General features: G+C 45.0%; 1 protein-coding gene across 1 annotated transcript in view; it reads right to left on the bottom strand.

The window, feature by feature from the left end:
- Nucleotides 1–24,000, bottom strand: part of si:ch211-186j3.6 (neural-cadherin) — a 244,038-nt gene that overhangs the window by 151,570 nt on the left and 68,468 nt on the right. Inside the window, exons 5-6 of the mRNA XM_060070949.1 lie at nt 21,130–21,241; nt 13,038–13,287 (exon numbers count right to left, since the gene is read on the bottom strand). Of these exons, the coding sequence (XP_059926932.1) occupies nt 13,038–13,287; nt 21,130–21,241 (362 nt within the window). The remainder of the gene's footprint in view (nt 1–13,037; nt 13,288–21,129; nt 21,242–24,000) is intronic.

Here is a 24,000-nt window from a genome sequence, read left to right as displayed (position 1 = left end):
GGTAGATTGCTCAGTAGGAAATAAAGCACTTTTCCCCTCTGTCTCTCTCTTTCTCCCTCCCATGTGTTTCTCTCTCAATCTTTCACCCATTCCGTCTCTCTCTCTCTCTCTCTCTCTCTCTCTCTCTCTCTCTCTCTCTCTCTCTCTCTCTCTCTCTCTCTCTCTCTCTCTCTCTCTCTCTCTCTCTCTCTCTCTCTCTCTCTCTCTCTCTCTCTCTCTCTCTCTCTCTCTCTCTCTCTCTCTCTCTCTCTCTCTCTCTCTCTCTCTCTCTCTCACCTCCTTCTCTCTCGTTGATGCTCTGTTCTGATCTGCAGGCTCCCAAACGCACGCAGCGGTAAACATAACAATCTTAAAGAGTACAGGTGTGTTTCACAGTACACAGCTGGAAGCGTTGACAAACATTGCTCTAGCCCCTTAATGAGGGCAGAAAGTAAAACTTTTTGTGGTATACACAAACACACACACACACACACACACACACACACACATGAACGCGTACACAGAAATACACACACACACACACACACACACATGAACGCGTACACAGAAATACACATGTTCATGCAAGCACACACACACAACCACACATGCGTGCAATAACTTTTTTTTAATGTCATGCTATCAGAACTCATGGTATGTCTAAAGGCAAAACTTCTGGTTTAAACTAGACACTGGCTGCAAATAAGTATTTTCTAACTCTATTTTGAGTAAATGTCAGTGGAGTGGGGGCCTGGCCGGTAATGTAAAGTCATGCAATGTATTGCAACACTTCCCCACCATTTGCACACATGTCAATCACTGAAGGGTATATTAACAGGACCTGTGTCGAAATGATGTCCGGCAAGCACAGATTGAAAAGATCCAGACACCCAAATGTATCTGAGGTTGGGTGAGAATGCTAACATATAAACTAAAGATACATATTTAATGGTCAATTTTTATAGAAATAAAATGTGAAGGCAAAAGGGCTATTTTATATGAACTAATGTTCATTGCCTAATGATATCTTACTCGCCAAGTGCGACAGTGATATTACAGGCAGATTTTGTTAGGGTTCAAATGATGCCGTAGGAAAGCAGATCAACAACGATGTTAGACATTATCAAAAAATCTTCTTGGGAGTCTAGGGAGAACCTCTGCGACATATACCTTAAACAACACAGATCCACGAATAAACAGACAGATGATGAACGTCTGCTGTTAAACATCACTCGGTCCCCTAACTCTGGCCACACATTGGTATTTCCCCTGTGTCCATTCACGAAAAAAAGTAATTTCAGAACATGCAGGACTTACTGAATAATGCCTTTGTGTGTGTGCCACAATTGAGTCGATACACTCACCAAATGCTGGACCAATAATAAGAACCACCAAATTACAGTGAGCTCAAGTTTCATTTAGGGCAGGGGGCGTAGCGGCTTAGCCTTCAGTCGGTCTATGAGATTGCTTTCGAAGGCACACTGCCCTCAAGCTGTTTAGAAAGCAGTTAGCTACGTTTACCTTTTTTTCAAACAATGCAATACAAAAAAACAGCTAGTCTGAAAGCAGTACAGTAAGTCACTATACCATTCTCCCCCAAGAAAACAATGTCTATGTTCAAATGTTTAAACAACTTTGTTGCAATGAGCAAACTATCCTAATAATTCTGCAAACAGACTCCGGCTGTGGCCAAATAATCACATTGTTAAAAGTTTAATATTGAACAACGATATAAAATAGATATTGCAATGGTGACTTTTTGCTAAGATAATGAAGAACTGATGCTAAGGACGGGGGTATATTTTATATCCTGAACTGTGAGCCGGTACGTTAGAAGATTTACAGACCTAGGTTGGTACATTTAGAGTTATTTCTGTACGTGTATTGTTATGCTAGTATATAAACAATGTGACCGCTGCCCTAGAGCAGCTGTATGGGGGGTCACATAGGTACTGTACATAGAGGGCAGCGGAGGTGGAACCAAACAAAATCCCATCCTTCCAATCGAATTTCTCAATCGCATGAAAGGAACATGTGATCCACTCACTGATCCTTGCTGTCCTGATGCCCCCCCCCCCCCCCCCCCCCCCCCCCCCCCCCCCGTTTGGCACGGTTTCCTCACATCATGCCTTGGGGAAACATTTATTTTCGGAATTCTTTGCTGAGGTGTTATGTAATACATTTGACACTGACGATTTAACACTGGAAATGTGTGTGTGTGTGCATGCGTGTGTGCATGTGTGTGTGTGTGTGTGTGTGGGTGTGTGTGTGTGTGTGTGTGTGTGTGTCTCTGTGTGTGAAGATGTGCATCAGTCTAGTATTAAATCTGGTCATATTTGGCTTTTTATGATACACTCCCAAACAAAGACACATGATGGAAAATAGGCGCTTACACCCCCACACGTAGATAAAGAAGACCAGGCTGACAGACACCGCTAGTATAAATGCTAGGGTTTCCTCCACCATTTGAGTCCTCTTCACAAACAGCAGCTAATCACTGGAATAACAAACACACACACAGACACACAGAAACACACACTCGTCTGGATTCGTATCCTATCCCTTTTGTTCCTGGTACCCCACCAGCACTAGTCCTGACAGTATTCCCAACTGTACCATTCTTGGAGAATTGTCACGTTGCAGAGACTTTTCCTTGATACATACCATGTCAAAAATCTGAATTCTTATTCTTAAAATAATTCAATGATTTTTGATTTTTTTTTATATAAATCTTAGCCCACAGTCAATCTAAATTTAGAAAATGGCTTCAGTCTAGATAGCTGCCGCTCTTCTCTCTTTCTCTCTCTATCGTGCCGATGCGTGAGCGTTTTTGGAGGTTGTAGGGAATGTGTTCGACATTGAATGGTTCTTTTCTCTTTAAGGTTAGATTTCTCACAGGTTTTTTTATCATATTTATTTTCTATTATTTTCCCAAGCACTGTCCAGCAATCTTTCAAGGTTTTTAAAACAAAAATATGGCGGTAGCAAGTGGTAAGCTAGTTGTTTGTTGTGCCAAAAATTGAATAGGGTGGTAAGAAATCTCTGGCTCCAGCCCTGCGTTAAGGTGACTGACGGTGTTGAGTTCTCGGGGGAGGAGCGAGGGTCAGCGCTGGGTGCGGTGGTGGGCTATGATGGTATCAAAGCAGCGTCCAGAATGAATAGAGCTGTGGTTATGAATCTAGACTCCACGGATAAAGTGAACACTCTTGTCGAACAACGCATTCCCTTTGAGAAACACGCATACGGCGGTCTTCTTTGTCATAAAAAAAGTCTAAATGCCCCCCAATTATTTGATTTTTACCATCTACTTCAAGCTGACACTGTTCCAGCCCACGATTAAAATTTTCGGAAAAGATGATGTTAATGGAAACAAAGCAGGAAAAATAAATACAGCATTGGTACTTAAGCCGTCGGAGAAAGCAGAGAGCACTGACACAACCGCCGATGGTTCAGATGCTAGCTGGACGCCTGAAGAGATTAGCAACGTTTCCCTAACCTCCTCAGCTAAGATTGCTAACTCTAGGCTCATTTTTTTGCTATATGGACCGAGGAAATGTGGGCCAGAAAAAAAGGAGGTATACCCCTTGGTCGATTGTAAGGATGGTAAAACAGATGAATGGCTCTCCTACTCTGTCACACATAATGGAAAAGAGAAGAGGGCAATGTTGACGTCTCTTAGGGGGAAAAAATCATTAAACATCAATAGTCAAATGGTCACATTGCTGCATAACGCATGCAAAACAATGCAGGAAAAGAGAGAATCAAGAAAGTCTGTGACAATATGAATGCATCGCACCAGAGGGCTATGTGCGCATTATTTCGTTATTTTTACGACTCGGCACACAATGACATTTTCTGATAATGACCGATTACTCGAGTTACATCGGTTTGCACTCTAGATACAACGCAGAAAACCGACCATATGCATGATAAAATCTGTCAAAGAATCTAAGAAATACTTAGACGAAACCGCCAGCCTGGGATGCACAACTGCACTGATCGTGTACCTCAAGTTTGAGCTGTGAACCACATTTTATGTTTCTAGATTTGATTGAACTTTTTTTTTTTTTACTGCTGCCGAATTGCAGTAAAAAAATCATTTGTGTGTTGAGCACGAGATGGGTGGCCAGACCTTTCATGTCTGCCTTGGAATCATTTTGAATCATAATGTGCTCACTATGTTAGCTTTGCGAGGACAGATGAGAAACGATCGGCCTCCGGTAGGAAACTACATGAAGGTCTGTTAAAGCGGCTAACTTCAAAGCATTTCTTGTTAGATTTAGCACTCATGTATGACACGTTGAATGAGTTAGCCCTGCTATCAAAAGGTTTACAAAAAAAAACACACAATGTCAGTAACCTGCACAGACAAACTGATCAATCGTAGCATTCGGTTCATTGATGGACTGTGTGAACGACCACGGACCAAAGTCCTTGTGGCTGAAATTGAAATATCAGAAGGCAGGTTTTGCACAGTTGTGCTGACAGACAACTAAAAAATTGTTAGAATCAATCGCCAGCAGTTTCTCAGAAGTCTAAGCAATAATCTGAGCAATCAATGTTCACTGCTGCATCATTGAGGAGGTCAGTCCCCTAGTCCGAGTCGGACTCAGAGTGGGTCAAATTAATTGCATCACTGAAGGTCCTGGAACGCGACCAATGGCCACCAGCACAGAATATGCCGCCCAGTTTTGGGTACGGGTAAATAGGTGAACTCTTCAAAAGATTCAGGCTACCAACTTTGTGTGCAATTAATGGATTCAGGTACTTTATCAAGAGCACTGGGGATTCTATATCTGATGAGCTCAGGCCTTTAATGAATTGAATGAAACTCATCCAATGCAGCACTGCAGAGTGTGAAAGTAAAAAAGTAGCTAAAGTAAGTAAGTAGTAGTTGCTGTATCTGGTGATTATTTTAAGCATTTCTTTCTTTGTGCGTGTGAGTGTGTGCACACGCTAGTGGGATTCTTTATGATGACGTATTTAAAAATAGCGTTCCCCCAACTTAAAAAAATCTGCATAACACCACTGCCTCTGACATGTCGCTCACAGACAGACTACTTTCAGATGGACAGGGGAGACAGGGTTATAGTCTGGAACGAGTACGAATGTCTTTAGAAACAAAAGGGGACATTTTGACGTTTATTTTCCTAACTGTTTGTTCTTCATTGATACTGCGAGGAAATGAAAGAGACAGAGAGGCGTGGAAAGTATTTTAGAGAAAGATGTATACAGGCTAAGGAAACTGTTGGTAAGGCTGCCACAAATGAGGAAGATGAATTGTCCAACAGTAAATAATAATCTGTTGAGCAGATATACATTATTGATACGTTTTTTCTTGTTTTCCACACTTGTTTTCAACACATTATAACCATGAGCAGTTTTAAGATAGTGTCTTTAAGTCTCCACGGTGCAGGAGATGTAGAGAAAATAGAGTCGTGAATACAAAGAACATTGAAATTGCTTTTACCCAAGAAACGCACAGTAGCTAGGGAGCTGAGGTTGAATGGCAGAGAGAGTGGGGTGTTTAGGTTGTTTTTAGTCATTTGAGTTCAGCATCAGGGGGAGTTGCAATACTTTTTTATTTTTTTAAATTTCCTTTGATTGTGAAGAAATTGCTAAGGGCCGTCTACTAAAGGCAAGATATGAAAAGAACATAGTGTTGTTTACGCACCAGCTTGCCTCGGGATAGATGTGTGTTTTAAGATGAATTTTAAAAGGCTGCAATTCAAGCAATTTTTTACGTGATTTTAACGGCACCATCAGCAATTTGGGAAGGAATCACATCAAATGACATCGACAGTCAAGGAGAATTTTAAGTGAATTGTGGAGGATGTGTAGTGTTCTAAACACCTTGTACTGAAAGACAATATTCCTGGTCTCATTGCAAAGACAATTACTCATCACTACCAAGGCTCGACAGATTTGAGTGTTATGGACACCCCATTTTGTCTTTTTTTTAATGTCATGTTGAAAGCAAATCGTCTGAGAGACATGACGGATCAGGTTGTCCACACAGACCAATCAAATTGTATCCTGGGCAGATTGATTAAACATATAATTAATTCGGGACTTTTTGGACATTTCTAGTTCATTTGATGTCTGCTTGGTTTTATTGGCATGGACCAAGAAAAAGCATATGACCGGGTGGAGTAACAATACCTCTTGGAAGTCTTTAAGAGACTTTTGGTTTCTCGTCTGGTTTCCTTCACCTGATCAGGGTGGTCCATAGTGAAGCTGAAAGTGTATTGAACGTAAACAGTGGCTTAAACGCTTCTTTTAACATTACTAGGGGAAATCAACAGGGCTGTTCTTTCTCTGATGTGTTTTGCTCACTTGCGAACAAACCCTTACTGTGTAGGATTAGGAAAGATGGGTAACGGTAGCTGATGTGTCGCTTGATTATGTCTATTTGCGTATGCAGATGTTGTCATCATAGCTATTAAGGAAGATAGTGAAGTTCACACGTTGATCCACATTGTCGAGCTTTATGGGTTAATCTCATACTCAAAGGCACATTTTGCTAAAAGAACAGTCAATTGTGGGAAAATGGCAAAAAGAAAAAGTGGAACTAACTGAAGGGCTTATATGGACCACAAACAGTATAAAGTACCTAGGAGTTCACGTGATGGATGATTAAGGGGTCAAAAAGATGTTGTGGGACCTGCAGTATATCGACTTAGCGTTTTAGACACCCCAGCAAGGATTCAGGGCATTATTTTAGAGTTACATTATATTTAGGATATGTTGCACTGGATACCACAATTTTTTGGATATGTATCTAAAGAAGGGAAGGACAGGGTTTAGTTCACCTTGAAAGTAGAAGGGCAGCTTTTAGATTTAAGTTTAAATATATTATTTTATATGAACCGCAAGATTTAGCAGAAATGTTTTTAAGTTGAGTTGGGAATTACAACTTGGGTATGGAATTTTGTATTCTTGACTCATCTTTTCTTAATCGTAAATGTTTGCCACTTTTCTATTTGAGTGTTTTTAAAACCTGGAATATCATGAATAGAACTAGTTCAGACTCTAATCAATCAATCACTTCACTGGCTTCTAAGGTAGCCAGTCCTTAAAGGAGCATGGCTGGAGATTCCCTGTCAACCTGGGACTTTATTCAGATGCGATGTGGTTACGGTGAAAACCCTTGTACAACTGACTTCTCTGTGGGAAGATAGCTAACACCTTGGCACTGGCTGCCAATGTGGTGATTCATTCTAATCACCTGGTGGAACAACTTCTTGCAAGCTTCACCAATACCTTATCAGAAGAGGGACAGAAACAACTTAAAGACGTATGATGTAGTGGAGTGATGGCACCAGATCAGAATGACCATTTTCAAGGTTGTTCTTTTAAGGCTAAAGCAACAGGTGCTGAGCCCTTTTCTTGAGTTGGTAAAGAGTGGATGGCACTGGACTGTGTTATTGGGAACAATCAGTATAAAGTGTGTGTTAAAGCTGTGAACAAAGGAAAAGTTCAGACTTGGAAGGATACACCCCGGAGAGAACATTTTAGAGTCAAGGGAAAGAAAAATCCAGCTTGGGGCATGTTATACAAGCCACCGTTGACAAAAACATTGTTGTTCGGCATTGGTGTGTTCTACACGGGATAATTGCAGTGAATGCGTTCATATCTATTTTAAACCGTGCGGTTTCAGATAAATGCCTGTTTTGTTCATACAGAGCGGCAATCTTTCACAGTTTTTTTATATTGTTGCAGATTGACACATTTTTTCACACTGCTTGGTAGTTTGTTAACTACCTTTGGAGAGTTTTAGTGGGCCGTTTTTTTTCTTTTTTACTTTTCTTATGGCAGGACAAAACAAAAGGGAGATTGATACATTTGATGTTTGACGAACAAAACAAGCAATCTACTATAGTAGGAAGCAGAAAATAGAAATAAGAGTGTGTGGTATCTTTCAAGGGTTTGGTAAAAGTGAGGATTTTACTAGAATGTATGTAAAGATGAAGGATCTGTATTTTTTTTAAATGTTTGGGTTCTCATAAAGAATTATAATTGTAATTTATTATTTTCTCTGTCTATGTCTCTCTCTCTCACACTCTCTTTCTCCTCACTTGATAGCTGTCTTGGGATTCAGGTGAGCTGTCTGGGGAGTGTGGTTGAATGTGGGGGTGGGGGGGGCAAACATAATTGCTGGTATTTATCTCACCTGAGAAGCCGACGGCCCTCAGTGGCGGTTCATAACCCCGCCGTGAAATTGATGGTGGAATTACACGGGAGGGCACCCACGCAGTCAACCCCTGCCCTCGTACTTTCAGTAGCGGGGAGGGCTGTTATGTCAAAGCTGTAGCCATAGTTGTAGATTACAAGCAATGTGTGGATGTTTGTGTGTGTGTGTGTGTGTGTGTGTGTGCGCAGGTGGGCATGCGTGCGTTGGTGTGTGTGCCCGTGTGTAATTTTCCTGTCAATGTTTCTGTATACAATTCTCCCCCGTCGAATGCATCCACCTGCAATGCTAAGGTGTCTCTGACACTGAGGTGTGTCAGCAGCCTCACATCAAGAACATGAATGTTCTGTGTTGAATTGGACTGTGTGATCAGGCAACAGACACCACATATATATGTGGCACACACGTGTCTTTATGTGGGCCAAAGCAGGGAGCAACAGCTCCCTGGCCCTACAGGCAGTTTATAGACATCATCATGTCTAGCCAAATGCGTTTGCAAAAGTCTGAAATTGAATGCATTATGTATGTGCAAATTATTTTTAGAACATTTTCTAACATCAATGGGTGAAATTGATAAAAGCTCATTTTGCTGTTTACCAGTAAATTGTTACAGAATATAAACTTAAAATTAGTCTTTGCTGAATGTTGCAGAATTTATTAAATATTTTATTATTTCGATATTTAAACAACCAATTTAAATACTTAGCGTCCTCCACTGGAGTTAATGTAATTAAATTGTATGGTTTAAAAAACATCTTTCATTACGCCTCAGCGACCCATAAACATGTGAAAAGTAAGACGCAGCCGAGAATGAATCATACCAACAACAGCTAAGAGAGACGTTTCAGAGTGCTGGTCCACCATCTGCCTAACAGATAAGCTTGCTACATTTAAAGTAGAAGAAAAAAAATCCCTTCATTTGCATAGTTGTACGCTTTTGACTAAATCCTCGGCACTTACTGCCACTTCATATTGCGCCTGCCAACAGAAACTATGAACGCACACTACATGATCAATAGATGATTGAAAGTCTTTCACTGTATGCCTGCTGATTCGTGATGCTCGTTAAACAGTGAAGGAGCTATATGTTTTTTTTACTTGGTTACCCGACACTGAAATATCAGGGTTATCCTTAAGACGGATTGCTACAATCACAACCATGTTCAATTCAACAATTTCAGAGGACATGTGCTTCACAAAATGATGACACTTATGCACTGTTTATCCCACTGGGCTATAAGCATATGCTGTGATGGCCTCCCCGGCATTGTGGTGAGTCAAGACATTGATGAATAGCTTCTTTCTTGAAACACTTGATTAACGAGTTTCACTTTTATGGAAGCACATACGTTGGAATTTTTCCCTCCAGTGGCTATGTCTTCTCTTCCGTAAAGTATTGACATGTCTGCGTCGTGCAAGGGTCAGTATATATACTTTTTATTAATCATTCTCATTTCTTTCTCCCTCCTGTAAAAGTTACAGTTAAAGTGAGTTATAGGGTAATAGTCACTTCAATATTTAAAAACCTCACACTAAACCCAGGTCAAATGACTGACAACAAAACACACGTGGATGGATTAGCGGAGGAGTGCTTTGTACTGCATGGATCTTTGAGCAGCACCAAATTAAGTGTATTGCAGAGACACTTTGAGTAATCTAGTGGCGGTTGTATGAATTGCTGGGTCTAACTGGGAAGGACGGTGGTGCATGTGGAGATTTATTACCTGAGCCAACAGACGATACATTAGCACCTTTTACCTTTTACCTTTACATTAAGTGCTTCATTTGGATATGTTGACATATCGTTTATAGGAACTTTGTGGGTGGCGACATGCAGAAGAAAATAAAGTAACAAGGATGCAGTGAAAAGGGCCAGAGTCATCTGACCCTTTTCACAAGCTAATCGTCTGTCCGAGTTGTGTGGGCGACAAATGGAATGCAGCTGTCCTCCACGCCTCTACCTGGTTTCCCCTCTTAGCCCCTGGTCCTGACCTGCTTCCACAGGAGGGATAAAGGAAACGGCACAACATGCAGTCTGAGAGGAATACCACAACTCTACCGTTTTCCTTTCATCCTGTCAACCTTTTCTCTATTTTAAGCGCACGTAAATAAACCAACTCATTCAAACGCACCTTACAGAGAGAGATGAACACACACACATGGATTATGCCACGCTTGGCGCACTCAAACACACACACACGCACACCAACTGTAACACAAACACAGCTCAACACACACCCTCATGCTTATACACACACAAACACACACACACACACACACACACACACACACACACACACACACACACACACACACACACACACCTGTAACACAAACACACCTCAAACACACACCTTCATGTGCATAAACACACACGCACATGCACACACTCACACACAAACCCCCACACACACATAAAACACACAAAGTGCCACCTTCCTTGACAAAGTCCCAGCATGGAAGGCAACCCGCCTCTGGAGGTGGTTTCCGTGGAAACAGACAGGTAATGGCAGGTGAGAGGGCCCTGATGTGAGGGTGAAAGCTCCCACAAAAAGGGGGGGCTGGGGCTTGGGGGCCAAGAGGACGTGCGATGCAAATAATAAGAATTTGAATAAAATGTACGAGTCTTCTCCAGTCAGATTCCAGGCTGTTTGTAAAGTTCTGCCTAGTGGGTCCGTCTCTTGTTATTGTTGTATTTTTCTTGCTTCCCCACACAAGAACATATTGATTGTGTGGCTGTTAGAGGGACACTTTGTTTGTGGGGAGTCCTTCGATTAACTAGCTCCCCCTCGCAAACAACCTGTACACAGATGAACACACACACACAAACACAAACATGCTCACACAGAGAGAGACACAGGCATTGTATAGAGACACACATGCAAATAGCCAAAGATGAGACCATATGTGAGCGATGTATGATTATATTGTACAGTTAAAAAATCAGGACCACGAAGATATCTTGACATCTGGACCATATAGATATGAATGCAAAAGCCCACAGACACACACCAACATACCCTGCTTGTATTTAAGAGAATCAATAAACATGAGGAAAACCTTCTGGAAAATGATACATTTAATGATCTTTGTCTGTCCATCTCACATCCTCGGCACACTACTACTACTCAACTAGACTCACACACACAACCAAACACACATACCTTTCAAAATACACACACTAACACACACAAAATGATGATACAGATTCAAATATGCAAACAGAAACACACTCACAACATGCACGGACGCGTTTTGCGTTTTGGAGATCATTTGTGCTGTGATGTATTACTTTGAAACGCCGCAGATCTAGATACCAAATGGAATGTATTTATTTTGATTAAACCATGTTTTCTCGCATTCAGATGTGTGTGTTTGTGTGTGTGTGTGCGCTCGCACATGTGTGTGTGTTTGTACGGCGTTTGTGAGGGTGTCATTTAAAGAAGTGCATTGGGTTTGCAGGCTTCAGGAGAAACACACATAATTATTCAACTGCTCGTATCAGAAAATCAATGAAACATAGACACATGCACTCATCTGCACACATATCTAGTAGAAAATCAACCAATTATAAGCCAGGTATGCCGCCATAGGAGCACTTGAGTGTGTGTGTGTGTGTGGGTTGGTGGGAGTCTATATGTGTGCGGCTGTGTATGTGAGTGTGTGTTTGTGTTTGCATGTGTGTGTGCGTCTGTGTGTCTGTGGCTGTGTGTGCGTATGTTTGTGTGTGTGTGTGTGTGTGTGTGTGTGTGTGTGTGTGTGTCTCTGTGAATGCATGTGTGTGTGTATGTGTGTGTGTGTGTGTGTGTGTGTGTGTGTGTGTGTGTGTGTGTGTGTGTGTGTGTGTGTGTGTGTGTGTGTGTGTGTGTGCACACGTCAGAGGTGTAGCTGAACTGAACTGGAAAGCATCTGTGAAAGCTGACCTAACAAGGGCCTTATTGCTCACTCCTGCTCTCTCTCTCTCTCTCTCTCTCTCTCTCTCTCTCTCTCTCTCTCTCTCTCTCTCTCTCTCTCTCTCTCTCTCTCTCTCTCTCTCTCTCTCTCTCTCTCTCTACTTTATCTCTCTACCCTCTACTTTTTCTATAGCTCCCTCTCTTACAGAAGAATAGAATTTTCCACCCGGTTCAAACCATAAAATATGAACTAGTTCAGGACTAACAACACAAGACAGCGAAGCCTGTACTGTCTTCCATCACGCATTGGATTCCATTACACATCAGGTATCCACTGGTAAAACCTGTTTTATGGTTACGTTTTATATTGTTGTAAATTGCATCGACGACATCCCTCAAAGAAAAGGCATAACGTCTTCAAATTTGTACCCCTCATCTTCCAATGGTTAAGTACCGCCTCATATACTCAAAGGTTCTCAAATATTACAGGCACAATGATGGGCAAAACGGATCAAAAACATTCTGGACACACAGCGAGCGCAACCCACATTCCCCTCATCAAGACTTGTGCCAGACTTGACACTATTCGTTCACACGTGAGTGGGCGGCATTACATTTCATGTTTGCACCTGGGACTCAAGCATTTTATGTCCATACATCCTAGCAGTTAAGCAAGCTAGCTTTGTTGTGTACGGGGAAGGGGTTAACCTAAGAATTGTTGGTGCTTGGCACTTGGTTCTATGAACATCCTTACTGTACCGACAGCTATATATTGTTGCCCTTTCTTCGGAAAAATGTACTTATTGTAAGTCGCTTTTGATAAAAGCGTCTGCTAAATGCCCTTAATTGTAAATGTGAATGTCATGGCTGCCGGTCATTGTCTGCTGATAAGCCTGTGACATGACAGACACTACCTATGAAAATACAAACAACACAAACCGAAACTTCAAAGTGAAAGTGAAAGTGAAACTTACACATGCTGGGAGAACTCGGGCACCTCGTCGTTGATGTTGGCCATTCGTATGCGCACGGTGGCCGTGCCGGTCCGGGGAGCCTGGCCGCGGTCCACCGCCATCACCACAAACTCGTACAGATGGTTGGGTCTCTCGAAGTCCAGCGGGCCAGCGGGGAAGATGGTGCCGTGCGGGGAGATGGTGAAGTCCGGGCTCAGCGTGTAGTAGGTCAGCTCGGCGTTCTCCTCTGAGTCGCAGTCACTGGCAGACACTGCAAAGAGAGGGGTGGGAAAGAGCCATTTACATTTAAATTAGGGAAGTTAAACTAGGAGTCAGACTTAAGCCCGACGAGTCACATCGTGGTCCCTGTTGAGAAGAGGGCAAGAGAGTCAGTCCATAGCCACTATTGAGTGTGTGACAGAAAGAAAGGAAAAGATGGAGGGATACAGCCAAACTGAAGTCATTTTCTAAAGAGAGAGAGAGAGAGAGAGAGAGAGAGAGAGAGAGAGAGAGAGAGAGAGAGAGAGAGAGAGAGAGAGAGAGAGAGAGAGAAAGATAGAGAGAGAGAGTGATACAGTCCATCTGTGGTAACTTTCAAGAGTGAGAGAAAAAGGGAAAGAGAGATCTGTAATCATTATCTAGGGAGAGAAAAAAAGACAGGGAGAGAGAGAAATGCAGAGAGAGGGAGAGAAAGCAATAGATAGAGACATACAGATTCCCATAGGGGAGAGTAGGGTCGGTGAATGTGTGAAGGAAATGTAACGGTCTACAACAGAGCAAATGTGCTGTGTGGGTGAGTTGGCACTTTTCTGTATGCAGGAGAGGATGGAGATAGTATCTGCACTGGGCACATGGACAGCAGCAGCAAACGACCAGCAGCTAGGATCCAAGTGCATGGACAAAGAGAGAGAGAGGGGGGGGGAGCAAGCGAGAGAGAGAGAGAGAGAGAGAGAGAGAGAGAGAGAGAGAGAGAGAGAGAGAGAGAGAGAGGGGGGGGGGGGGGGGAGAGGGAGAGAGAGAGGTGGGGGGGAGAGGGAGAGAGAGAGAGAGGGGGGGGGAGCAAGGGAGAGAGAGAGAGAGAGAGAGAGAGAGAGAGAGAGAGAGAGAGAGAGAGAGAGATCAAAATCTGAGAATGGTCATTTTGCAACATTTTGCTTCGCTGCAACACACATTGGGAATCCATGGAGCAGGGAGCATCCCCGGCCTGAATTGATTGCCTTGCTAAAACTGAAAGTGCCACCAGGGATTTTGAATAAGCATATTTTCCGCTAACAAGAACACTCTTGATTCTACATTTTCCCTTACATTGCATTTAGCAAGCGTATACATCCAACATATGAAAGGAGAAAGTTATTGAAACAAACATGATGTTACTGGAATGCACAAACTCTGGGCTCACAATGAAAAATACACTTATTTGCACGTACTAATTACCTTGAGAATACATTACATATGCTGATTCAAAGTGCATATTTAACAGGTCATTGTTTAAGGATAATAATAATTGTGATTCTTCCAAAATATTAAGGAATTTCAGATCCAGCTATAAAGTTAACAGGTCAGTGAACAATGCATAGATTTTTTTTTTCAACTTGGAACATTTTATATGATCCATTTAGTAATCAATGACATATTTTTACTGTTACTAAAGTAAGACTAAAGTAATCCAGAGGAAAACTATCTCAAATCCAAAGTTTTTGCCAGTCTCTGCCAACCAGTTTGTGAACACTCTTCTCTGCTATGAACTCAGGTTGCCTTGTTTTCTCGTGTCGTAGAGGGTGCTTATAATACAACACCAGGTTGTGCTGTGCATTCGTTCATAATAAGGCATATACACAACAACAGTACTAAATGTTGCATTGGGTCGTTTTAATGGCAAAACCGCGTCCCCCTCCCCCTAGAACTCTTAAATCTTAAACTTAAATCCAACTGTTTGAAAATGATCTAAAACAGAGGGATGAACTCAATTCTAATTAAAATTTAATACAAAATTGAAATAATCCATTTAAGATAGTAGCCTTCTTTCAAAACAAAAGAAATTCCATGACGAGCAATTTTTTTCCATCTTTTAATAATTTACTATGCTTTTTTCGGAGAATAGAATGCTAGCTAGTAACGGCCCAACTCGTTCATTGAATAAACCTTTTTACCTGAGCATTGTTGGCTGATTTGTTTCTGTTCAGTAGGTTTATTTTAAGAGTTTAAACTACATGGGAAGTACATGGTTGTGGTCTGAAATCAGACATTCCTCAAAGCCACCCAATGATGAATGTAATCATTAAAGTCCCTGTAAGACCGTAACTCATACCAACTACATTGATTGCATCGTAAATATTTCATATGGAAAATAAATTGGATATTGGATAGAAGTCATTTTAATTCCAGCGGGGTGATAAATACTACGTCACTACGTGTCATTACGACTGTCGCCCCCTCCAACATCCCCGGGCGGTTATCGGCGACCTCATATCTATTGACTAGGAGTCCACAAATCAATGTTACGCACAGCGTCGAAGGATAGGTATATTGGGTGATCAAGATGAGCCTAACGCAAGTCACAGGTTTGGGTTCAATAACTAATTATCGAAAGACAAGAAATGTCAAGGTAGCCCGCTAGCCCCAGCCTACTTTTTACCGTTTTACTGTTACTGTTGTGCAGTTACAGTAACACCCCCCCCCCCCCTACAGTGTTGTGAGAGTAAAGGTGTTGTTTTGGTAGGTAATGGACAACCCTTGCGTGTAGATCCAAAATCTCTCTGCTGTACACATAACCATACATCACCTAAGCAATGACTATAAGATAAGACAAAGGCGGTTATCCCTATCGCAGCAAGTAGAGCCTGACATTCACGCCCAGATCATAGTGTGATTCCATTGCTTGAAAACATGTATTTGAGCAAGATTGACTTTCCATGCATTTCAAGGAATTATAGAAAAACAAGAGATATGCTGGCACTCATCAATGGTATCTGTTGCTAAGTGCATAAGCAATAGATTTGTGGAAAAACATTTTGCAACAAGAATTGGAATAGTTAAAAAGGACTGGAAAGAGGATGCAACATTCTGGGACGAGCGCTACCTGCTATCGCAGCGTAATGTGATGTCTCGTATCCATATTCATATTCATGTATTTCCGTAAGTAAACGCTGTAACAACAAGCATCAAAGTGAGCGTAGGCCTATATATTCTTGAAAGAAGAGCAATCCTCTGCACTTCCTGTCTTGCCGACTCATCTTTAATTTGTCTTAAAACATCCCGCGAGTAAATAACTGAAATTAGTTTCACGTTCCATGTAAGCCAATGTGTTCTTTTTTGCCGGCTTGCGAAGCTTTAAAGCGAAGAGATGAAAGAGAGCTGTTGTCTTTGAGATGAAACTTGTTCCAACTCCTGCAACATTGGACTGAATTCAATCTTTGCGCTATTTAGTCTTAGTTCACTGCGTGTTGCAGCCTTTACAAAATTAGTGCAAATTGGCTTTGAGTTCATAACAACCACAGCTATTTTCATTCCTTAACAAACATGGTTCATGACTTAAAAAGGAAAAAAAATAATGAATGTGTTCGGAACAGGAAGCAAGGCTGAATACCCCCCCCGATCAAGGAGCGGGGGGGGGGGGGGGGGGGGGGGGGGGGGGGTCTTCGGTGAGTTTTTCTTTTTGTATATACTTTTGAAGTCAAGGCGGGGCCCGACTGTTGTTAAGGCGCTTGACCATACAGTGCTGGCGGATACACTGACTATACCCATACGTACCCATAGTTCTACAACTGCCCTTGTAACTCCTTTTTTTAATAAATGTATTTATAAATTATTATTTAAATCTAAAATGATAGCTAGCAATTCAAAAGATTAAAACGTACAAACCATTCATGACTACAAGAGAGCATAGACAATGATTTGCCATGTTTGCCAAGCAGTCTCAAGTAAAGTCAAGCAGTCTTAGACATGGGAACATGCATGCACCCACCCATCACAAATGCATGTACATTTAGAAAATGTATACTTGCAAACATACATAAAAATAAATACAGTGTGTACACCTCTATGCACATGACACAGCAGGGTGAATACTTTGAACCTCTTACTGGCATCCAGCCCCAACACCTGCTGTGTGGCCTACATCGCACACACACATACACACACACAAACGAAAATGCATGTTGTGGCATCCCGCCACGTGGTCCCCGGCCTGGACGGGCCCGGGGTACCGTAGAGGACGGGGTGTACCACCCCCACCCACCAGCCGGCGAGAGAGAGCAGCCCTTTCGGCACCCCAATCAGGGTGATTGGGGGACACCTGGCCGAAAGCACGGGGGCCATTTTAAAAGGAGGCACAGCACAGCACGGGTCGGGAGCAGGAAGGAAGGGCTCGTGGCAAGGAGAGAGCCTAGAGGCCCACGGAGGCCCTAGAGACCGCGACCGCGACTCCTTCGTTGTTTTGATTGAAGTGGATTGTTAATAAATGCCTGCAATGGCTTATCCAGCACACCAAAGTGTCGTTTGTCCGTGGAACCCGGCTCATTTGGGTAGCGGGTTACCACACATGGTGGAGAATGCAGGCACGAAGATCCCACTACGACCCCCCGCAAGAGACGCTGCTGCCGCCGCAAGAGACGCCGCTGCCGCCGCAAGAGACGCCGCCGCCGCCGCAAGGGACGCCGCCGCCGCCGCAAGGGACGCCGCCGCCGCCGCAAGGGACGCCGCCGCCGCCGCAAGGGACGCCGCCGCCGCCGCAAGGGACGCCGCCGCCGCCGCAAGGGACGCCGCCGCCGCCGCAAGGGACGCCGCCGCCGCCGCAAGGGACGCCGCCGCCGCCGCAAGGGACGCCGCCGCCGCCGCAAGGGACGCCGCCGCCGCCGCAAGGGACGCCGCCGCCGCCGCAAGGGACGCCGCCGCCGCAGCGGGAGAGAAGGCCGCAGCGCGAGGCCGGGACGGGGCTGCGCCGCCGGCCGGCGCGGACGTGGGGACGGGTCGGCCCTGTATGCTGGCGACCTGCTGGGCGCAGGGAACCTCTGGTAGTCCGACCATCCCGGTGCGGGTGATGAACCAGGACACGCAGGCCCTCCTGGACACCGGCAGTGCGGTTACCCTCCTTCGCCCCGACCTGGCGGGTGGGAAGGCAGGGGAGCCGATGGAGGTGACCTGCGTCCACGGGGACACCCGGACCTACCCCACGTGTCACGTGGTTGTCCGCACCACACACGGTGTGTTTACGATCCGGGCGGGGATTGTCCCCCACCTACCGGTCCCTGTGGTAATCGGGAGGGACTGTCCGACTTTCCGCCGGTGGTGGGACCCGGTACTAGAGTCCCGGGGCAGGAGAGATGCGGTCGCCGCCGCGGCAGGAGAGGCAGCTGCCGCCGGCGCGGCGGGAGACGAAGCGGCGGGAGACGAAGCGGCGGGAGACGAAGCGGCGGGAGACGAAGCGGCGGGAGACGAAGCTGCCGGAGACGACGCGGCCGGAGACGACGCGGCCGGAGACGACGCGGCCGGAGACGACGCGGCCGGAGACGACGCGGCCGGAGACGACGCAGCCGACGCGAGGGACGCAGCCGGCGCCGCAGGAGACACCCGGCCCCGGCGAGACACCATCCTGGGCGGGTCCCTCGGCTACCTGGGGCTTGGACAAAGGGTGGAGGAGTGTGGCATCCCGCCACGTGGTCCCCGGCCTGGACGGGCCCGGGGTACCGTAGAGGACGGGGTGTACCACCCCCACCCACCAGCCGGCGAGAGAGAGCAGCCCTTTCGGCACCCCAATCAGGGTGATTGGGGGACACCTGGCCGAAAGCACGGGGGCCATTTTAAAAGGAGGCACAGCACAGCACAGCACGGGTCGGGAGCAGGAAGGAAGGGCTCGTGGCAAGGAGAGAGCCTAGAGGCCCACGGAGGCCCTAGAGACCGCGACTCCTTCTTTCGTTTGATTGTTTCGTTGTTGTTACGTTGATGTTGAATAAATGCCTGAAATGGCTAAAACCCCACAGCCAAGCAAGTTCTGTCCGTGGAACCCGGTCCAACCGAGGACCGGGTCACCACAATGTACACATACACACACATTAACAAACACACACACATATATACACACACACGCATGTACACACACACACACAAAAATGTACACACACAACAGCTTTTAAGACATACACACACCAACATACAATCATGTACAAACACACACCTATGTAAATGCACAAACATGGGAATGCCCACGTTAAGACATAGGCTTACACAAACAAATTCATTTGCATATCATACCCTAGATATACATCGGAATTTGTACCTGAATTAGCTCTGACTTCTTCAGAAAGTGTACATTGTTTTGTATAATTAAGTACGAAAATATATACCGCGTATGATGATATATTTGATAACAAATGCTTTGATAGAACAAATCAATAGGGAACGTGTGGATAGAAAAAAATAATATTATGTAGCAACAGAAGGTGATTAAAATGAAAGCGAAACATGTTTCCCACTCGAGACGAGATCCATTCTGCTGGCTGTCTGAACGCCCTTAATGCGCATTCTACAATTAATAGCACACTTTCAACATTACCATTAGATCTTGAATCGTTCTCAAGCTTCCAATTGAAGGTAGGTTGGGATTTGGACGATATTATTTTTGCAATAATATGTTACAGACTTTACTACACAAACCTGTTTTATTATCCGTGCAAGACACTGTTACTCTGGCTACGTCTGCCAGCTCTTCAGTCAAACAGCGTTTAATTGGTTGCACGCTATGAAGGGATAGTTACCGTCGAAATGCAGGGTCAAGCTGTGTATTTTTGTGACCCACCCCAATACAACTCAACGTGTATTTCCGCATTGAAGATTAAAAAACTAAGATTTGCGCATTATCATTCTAATTACGTTTATTTATTTGAAAACGTTATTTCATCCACCGCATTTGATTCAATTTCAGACAGCCTATGTTTGTTTTGAAGTCACGTAATTGGATGGAGTGTCGAGGACTTAATTACTATACCCCTTCTGACCTATCTAATTTCACTCATGACACAGCCTGGAGACACTAGACATGTCCCTAGGAACGACCACCGGGGAGACCTTTGGAACAAGATAATTATGAGTCAACATCAGAACTGCACACAAACCTTCCTTGTACAAACCAGTCAGCAACAATGTGTCCATAGAATCCCATCGTAAAGACAGCATCATTTAGGAGCATTGCAGCGAGGCTGAGCATTGACTGCCACAGAGTGAAACAAGAGGGAAAGAGATGGATGGAAAGTGAGCGAGAGTGGGAGAAGGGCAGAGACGAGAAGGAGAAATACCAAGAGAGAGAGAAAGAGAGAGAAAGAGAAGGAGAGAGAGAGAGAGAGAGAGAGAGAGAGAGAGAGAGAGAGAGAGAGAGAGAGAGAGAGAGAGAGAGAGAGAGAGAGAGAGAGTGAGTGAGTGAGTGAGAGACAGAGGGAAGACATATAAGTATGAGAGAGGGCGAGAGAACAATATAGCGAGTGGAGAAAGAGATAGAGAAAGGTAAACCATGTTCCAGGCGTTCCCATCTCATCACGGGACGTCTGAAACAATGTGCTCACATTGATCATTATTGAGAGTGCGGGCTGGAGGTTTGGTTTTATGGTTCTACTAGCGTTGAAAGAGAAGCATGCTTCCCAGCATGCCTAGGAAGCATGATTCAGTCACATGGGTTTGTTTCAGTCACATCGGTTCAGCAGCGAGAGAGAGAGGGAGGGACCTCTGATAGAAGAGTATCAATTTCTCACTTAAATGTTCCGGGTAATGCTTTTGCAAAATTCTTTGTCATTCCTTATTGTTGTTATTCTAGTCTTTGTCAACTGGTCCACACAGTTCATGACTAGAGCGTGAAGTAAAGGACTGGAAAGAGTTTGTTGTTTGTTGTAGATCAGGATAACACCACAGCCCATGAGCCTCTCTCAGCCGAGGAGAAAGGTGAGGATGAGGAGGTGCGCGGCGAAGAAAGAGCGAGAAGGGAGCGTGGCAGTGTTGTCGGCGATAACGACTGGCCTCCAACCAAGTGAACACAAGAGCGGAGTCCAAACCAAGCCTTACCCTTTGTTTCTCGCATTTTTTCCCCCACACATTATTCAACCTTTTGTTTTTTCACCCGAGGACTCACCTTGCAGGAGGGAGGTTGCCGTGGTTACGGTCTCCGGCACGCTGTCCTTGCTGTAGATGGACTGCAGGAACTCGGGCACACAGTCGTTTTCATCCACAATAACCACACGCACCTGCAGGAGCCCCAGGGGTGGAGAGAGAGAGAGAGAGAGCGGTGGTGAACACAGAGCAAGCGGCGGGAGAGAGGGGCCGGGAGACGATTTCAACCAGGGCCAAGTACCAACACCACTTTCTGAGACGGACGGAGTCGCCGTACACAGACCGCGACCCGCTGGTCGAACCAACACTCAGAAGCGAAGAAGAAAACATCTTTCGACATTATGTGCAGAAAAATAATGGCCTCTTTCCTGAACAAAGAAAATACACTTTTTTTTTTTTTTTTTTAAATGAGAGTTGATTGCGCCAGCTGATTTATTAGTATGCAGATAATGGGGCTGGGGGTACAGTAGCCAGGGTAATGATGGCAGGGCTTCTGCCTTTGGACAATGGGGTTGTTAACAGCCTCATAAATAAGGCCGGGGAGAACGAATGTGAAGCAGGGCAAGGAATATGATTACTGTGTGACACTGTGGCCATTAGGTGTTGTGTGTTATCGTGTGCATGTGGGCGCGAGTGTGTGTGTGTGCGTGCACGCATGCGTCACACGTGTGAGTGTAAATTCACTTCGCCAAGTGCATTTACAACTTATCCAAATCTGGTTTTCTGACCATCTGCACAAAGACATCATGATCCCTTTTTACAGCCTGACATTTATATTGGCTCAATGCTTCTTTGTGCAAACTCCCTGACTGTACAACAGGTCACCGGGCAAGGGCTGTAAAACAAGAGAAAACAGCAGTATTTGCTGTAGGAGGAGAGAGGTTTGTTATATCGGAATAGAATGTGACCCTCTCCTCTTCCAGTTCACTGGTCTCTTCCTCCACAGTCGGAGTAGAATTGGATTTATCAAAGGTTTATTTTTGTAAAGGCCCCGATAAGAGCCGTCCTTGTAACGGCCCGTCGGAACACAACGGTGCTTGTTGGCATTGCGGTCGTGACTTCGCCCTGGGGGCTTTTGTGCAAACAAACTTCTCGCGAGGTGCTACCGTTGACCGACAGTCAGTTCACATCCCAATAAAACCTGAACATGGTCATGAAAGCTGGCCTGTCCGCCCTGCCCATAACCAATAAGAGCACACTTGCCAAAACGTGCGCACACATGAATGTGCAGTTTGGTAAATAGCAGCCCGAGTAGGAGAACCGCTGGGCCAGATGAGATTTTCGTATTACCAGATAATCCTTTGGTAAAGATCAGCTCTGCAGCCATGGGCGGCAAAATGAGATCTGACCGTGTTCCCTCCCCAAGGTGATTTATGTTCTGATGTCGGTGGTCCTGAATACCGTTCCCTTTGTGTGTGCGTGTGCGTGGGTGCGGGTATAAAAAAATGATGTACGTAATATGAAATAAACCAGACTGGGTTTAGTAAGATATGGACAAATGTGGGTTAGTGTGTGTCGGTGTATGTTTCAGTGTTTGTGTGTGTGGGTTTAGGTGCATATGTGTATGTGTGTGTGTGTGTGTGTGTGTGTGAGTGCGTATATGTTCACAGGTGTGTTTGCCACCCAAGCAGAGAAGCGAGAGACAATTGAATGAAAAGTGAAGGGAACTCAGTTGTGATGATGATCGTCGTCCTCAATAACACACACAAACACGCACACGCACACACACACACACACACGCACCCGCCACACACACACACACACACACACACACACACACACACACACACACACACACACACACACACACACACACACACACACACCCGGGGCGGGAAGCAGGGCAGCAGTGTGCAGACCGGGGCTGGTTAGGTAACTAATGGTGCCACGGAGCTATCAGTCCCACAGGGGGAGCACTCGGGAAGCCACCTGCAAATGAAAGTCACGCCCGAAGTGCCACCACTCGACAGAAAAATCTGAAATATACGACACCTCTGCTCAGCGGCGGGGTAGGAGGCAAACTGGAGGTGGGAACGGGGAGGATGAGGCGGAAACAAGAGACGCAGACCTCGGCTTAGGGAGGTGTCGTGTTCGGCTTAATTGTGAAAAAGAACTAATATCCCGACGCGCCGAGTGTCTGCTCGTTTGGAGACAGAAAAGCGAAAACAGGTTCGTGAGACTTTGTCGAGCGCTAGGGTTCACAGCGGGGCTGCGGCACCATTTGTGTTTCATTGAACAGTTTTTATTTTACGCAGCATAGCTCACAATGCTACAGTGCTGATGGGGGGGGCGTGGGTCAGCGCTGGCCCGATCGGCAGGGTTCAAGACAGGCCGCGCGGGGTTACCGACAGGGCGCGGCGGGGGTGTGAAGAAGGTGGGTGGGGGAGCGCGATAGGTCAAGCATGCACTGGCCCAGACATGCACTCGCTTATCAGTGCCGGTCTGAATACTTTTCTTTCTCCATGTCTGTCTTTACTGGGGGTCATTCCCTCTGCCTTCCTTTTCCTTTCTGTTTCTCTTTATTCCCCTTCGCGCGTGGCGGAGGGAAACGCCGCACAATTAATCCATCCATGTGATCTTTCGTATGCACGAGTTTACCCAACACAATGACAGTATGATAGAAATGTCGGAGGAATCGGGAGTCACCCGTTTCTTAATCATTTCAATAAGCTTCAGCCGTGCTTCCCTAATCAGTTGGGTTACTGTGATTGGGAAGTCAGTAGATTTCCACATGGCACAGTAGCTGCATCCTTTTAATTGAAACGCAACGAGGACCTGAGTGCTTTCGGAAATCCCATGATGTGCTTAGCATTTAGCTGTGTCACGTCTGATGCACCACACAGCGGAATGCAATTTGGCTAAGGGGATTGCATTTCAAAGCAGATTGCATTAA

Source organism: Gadus macrocephalus, chromosome 14 (assembly GCF_031168955.1).
Source record: "Gadus macrocephalus chromosome 14, ASM3116895v1".
Lineage (NCBI taxonomy): Eukaryota > Metazoa > Chordata > Actinopteri > Gadiformes > Gadidae > Gadus > Gadus macrocephalus.
Note: the sequence above shows the minus strand (reverse complement) of the source record. Positions and strands in the feature narration are given on the sequence as shown.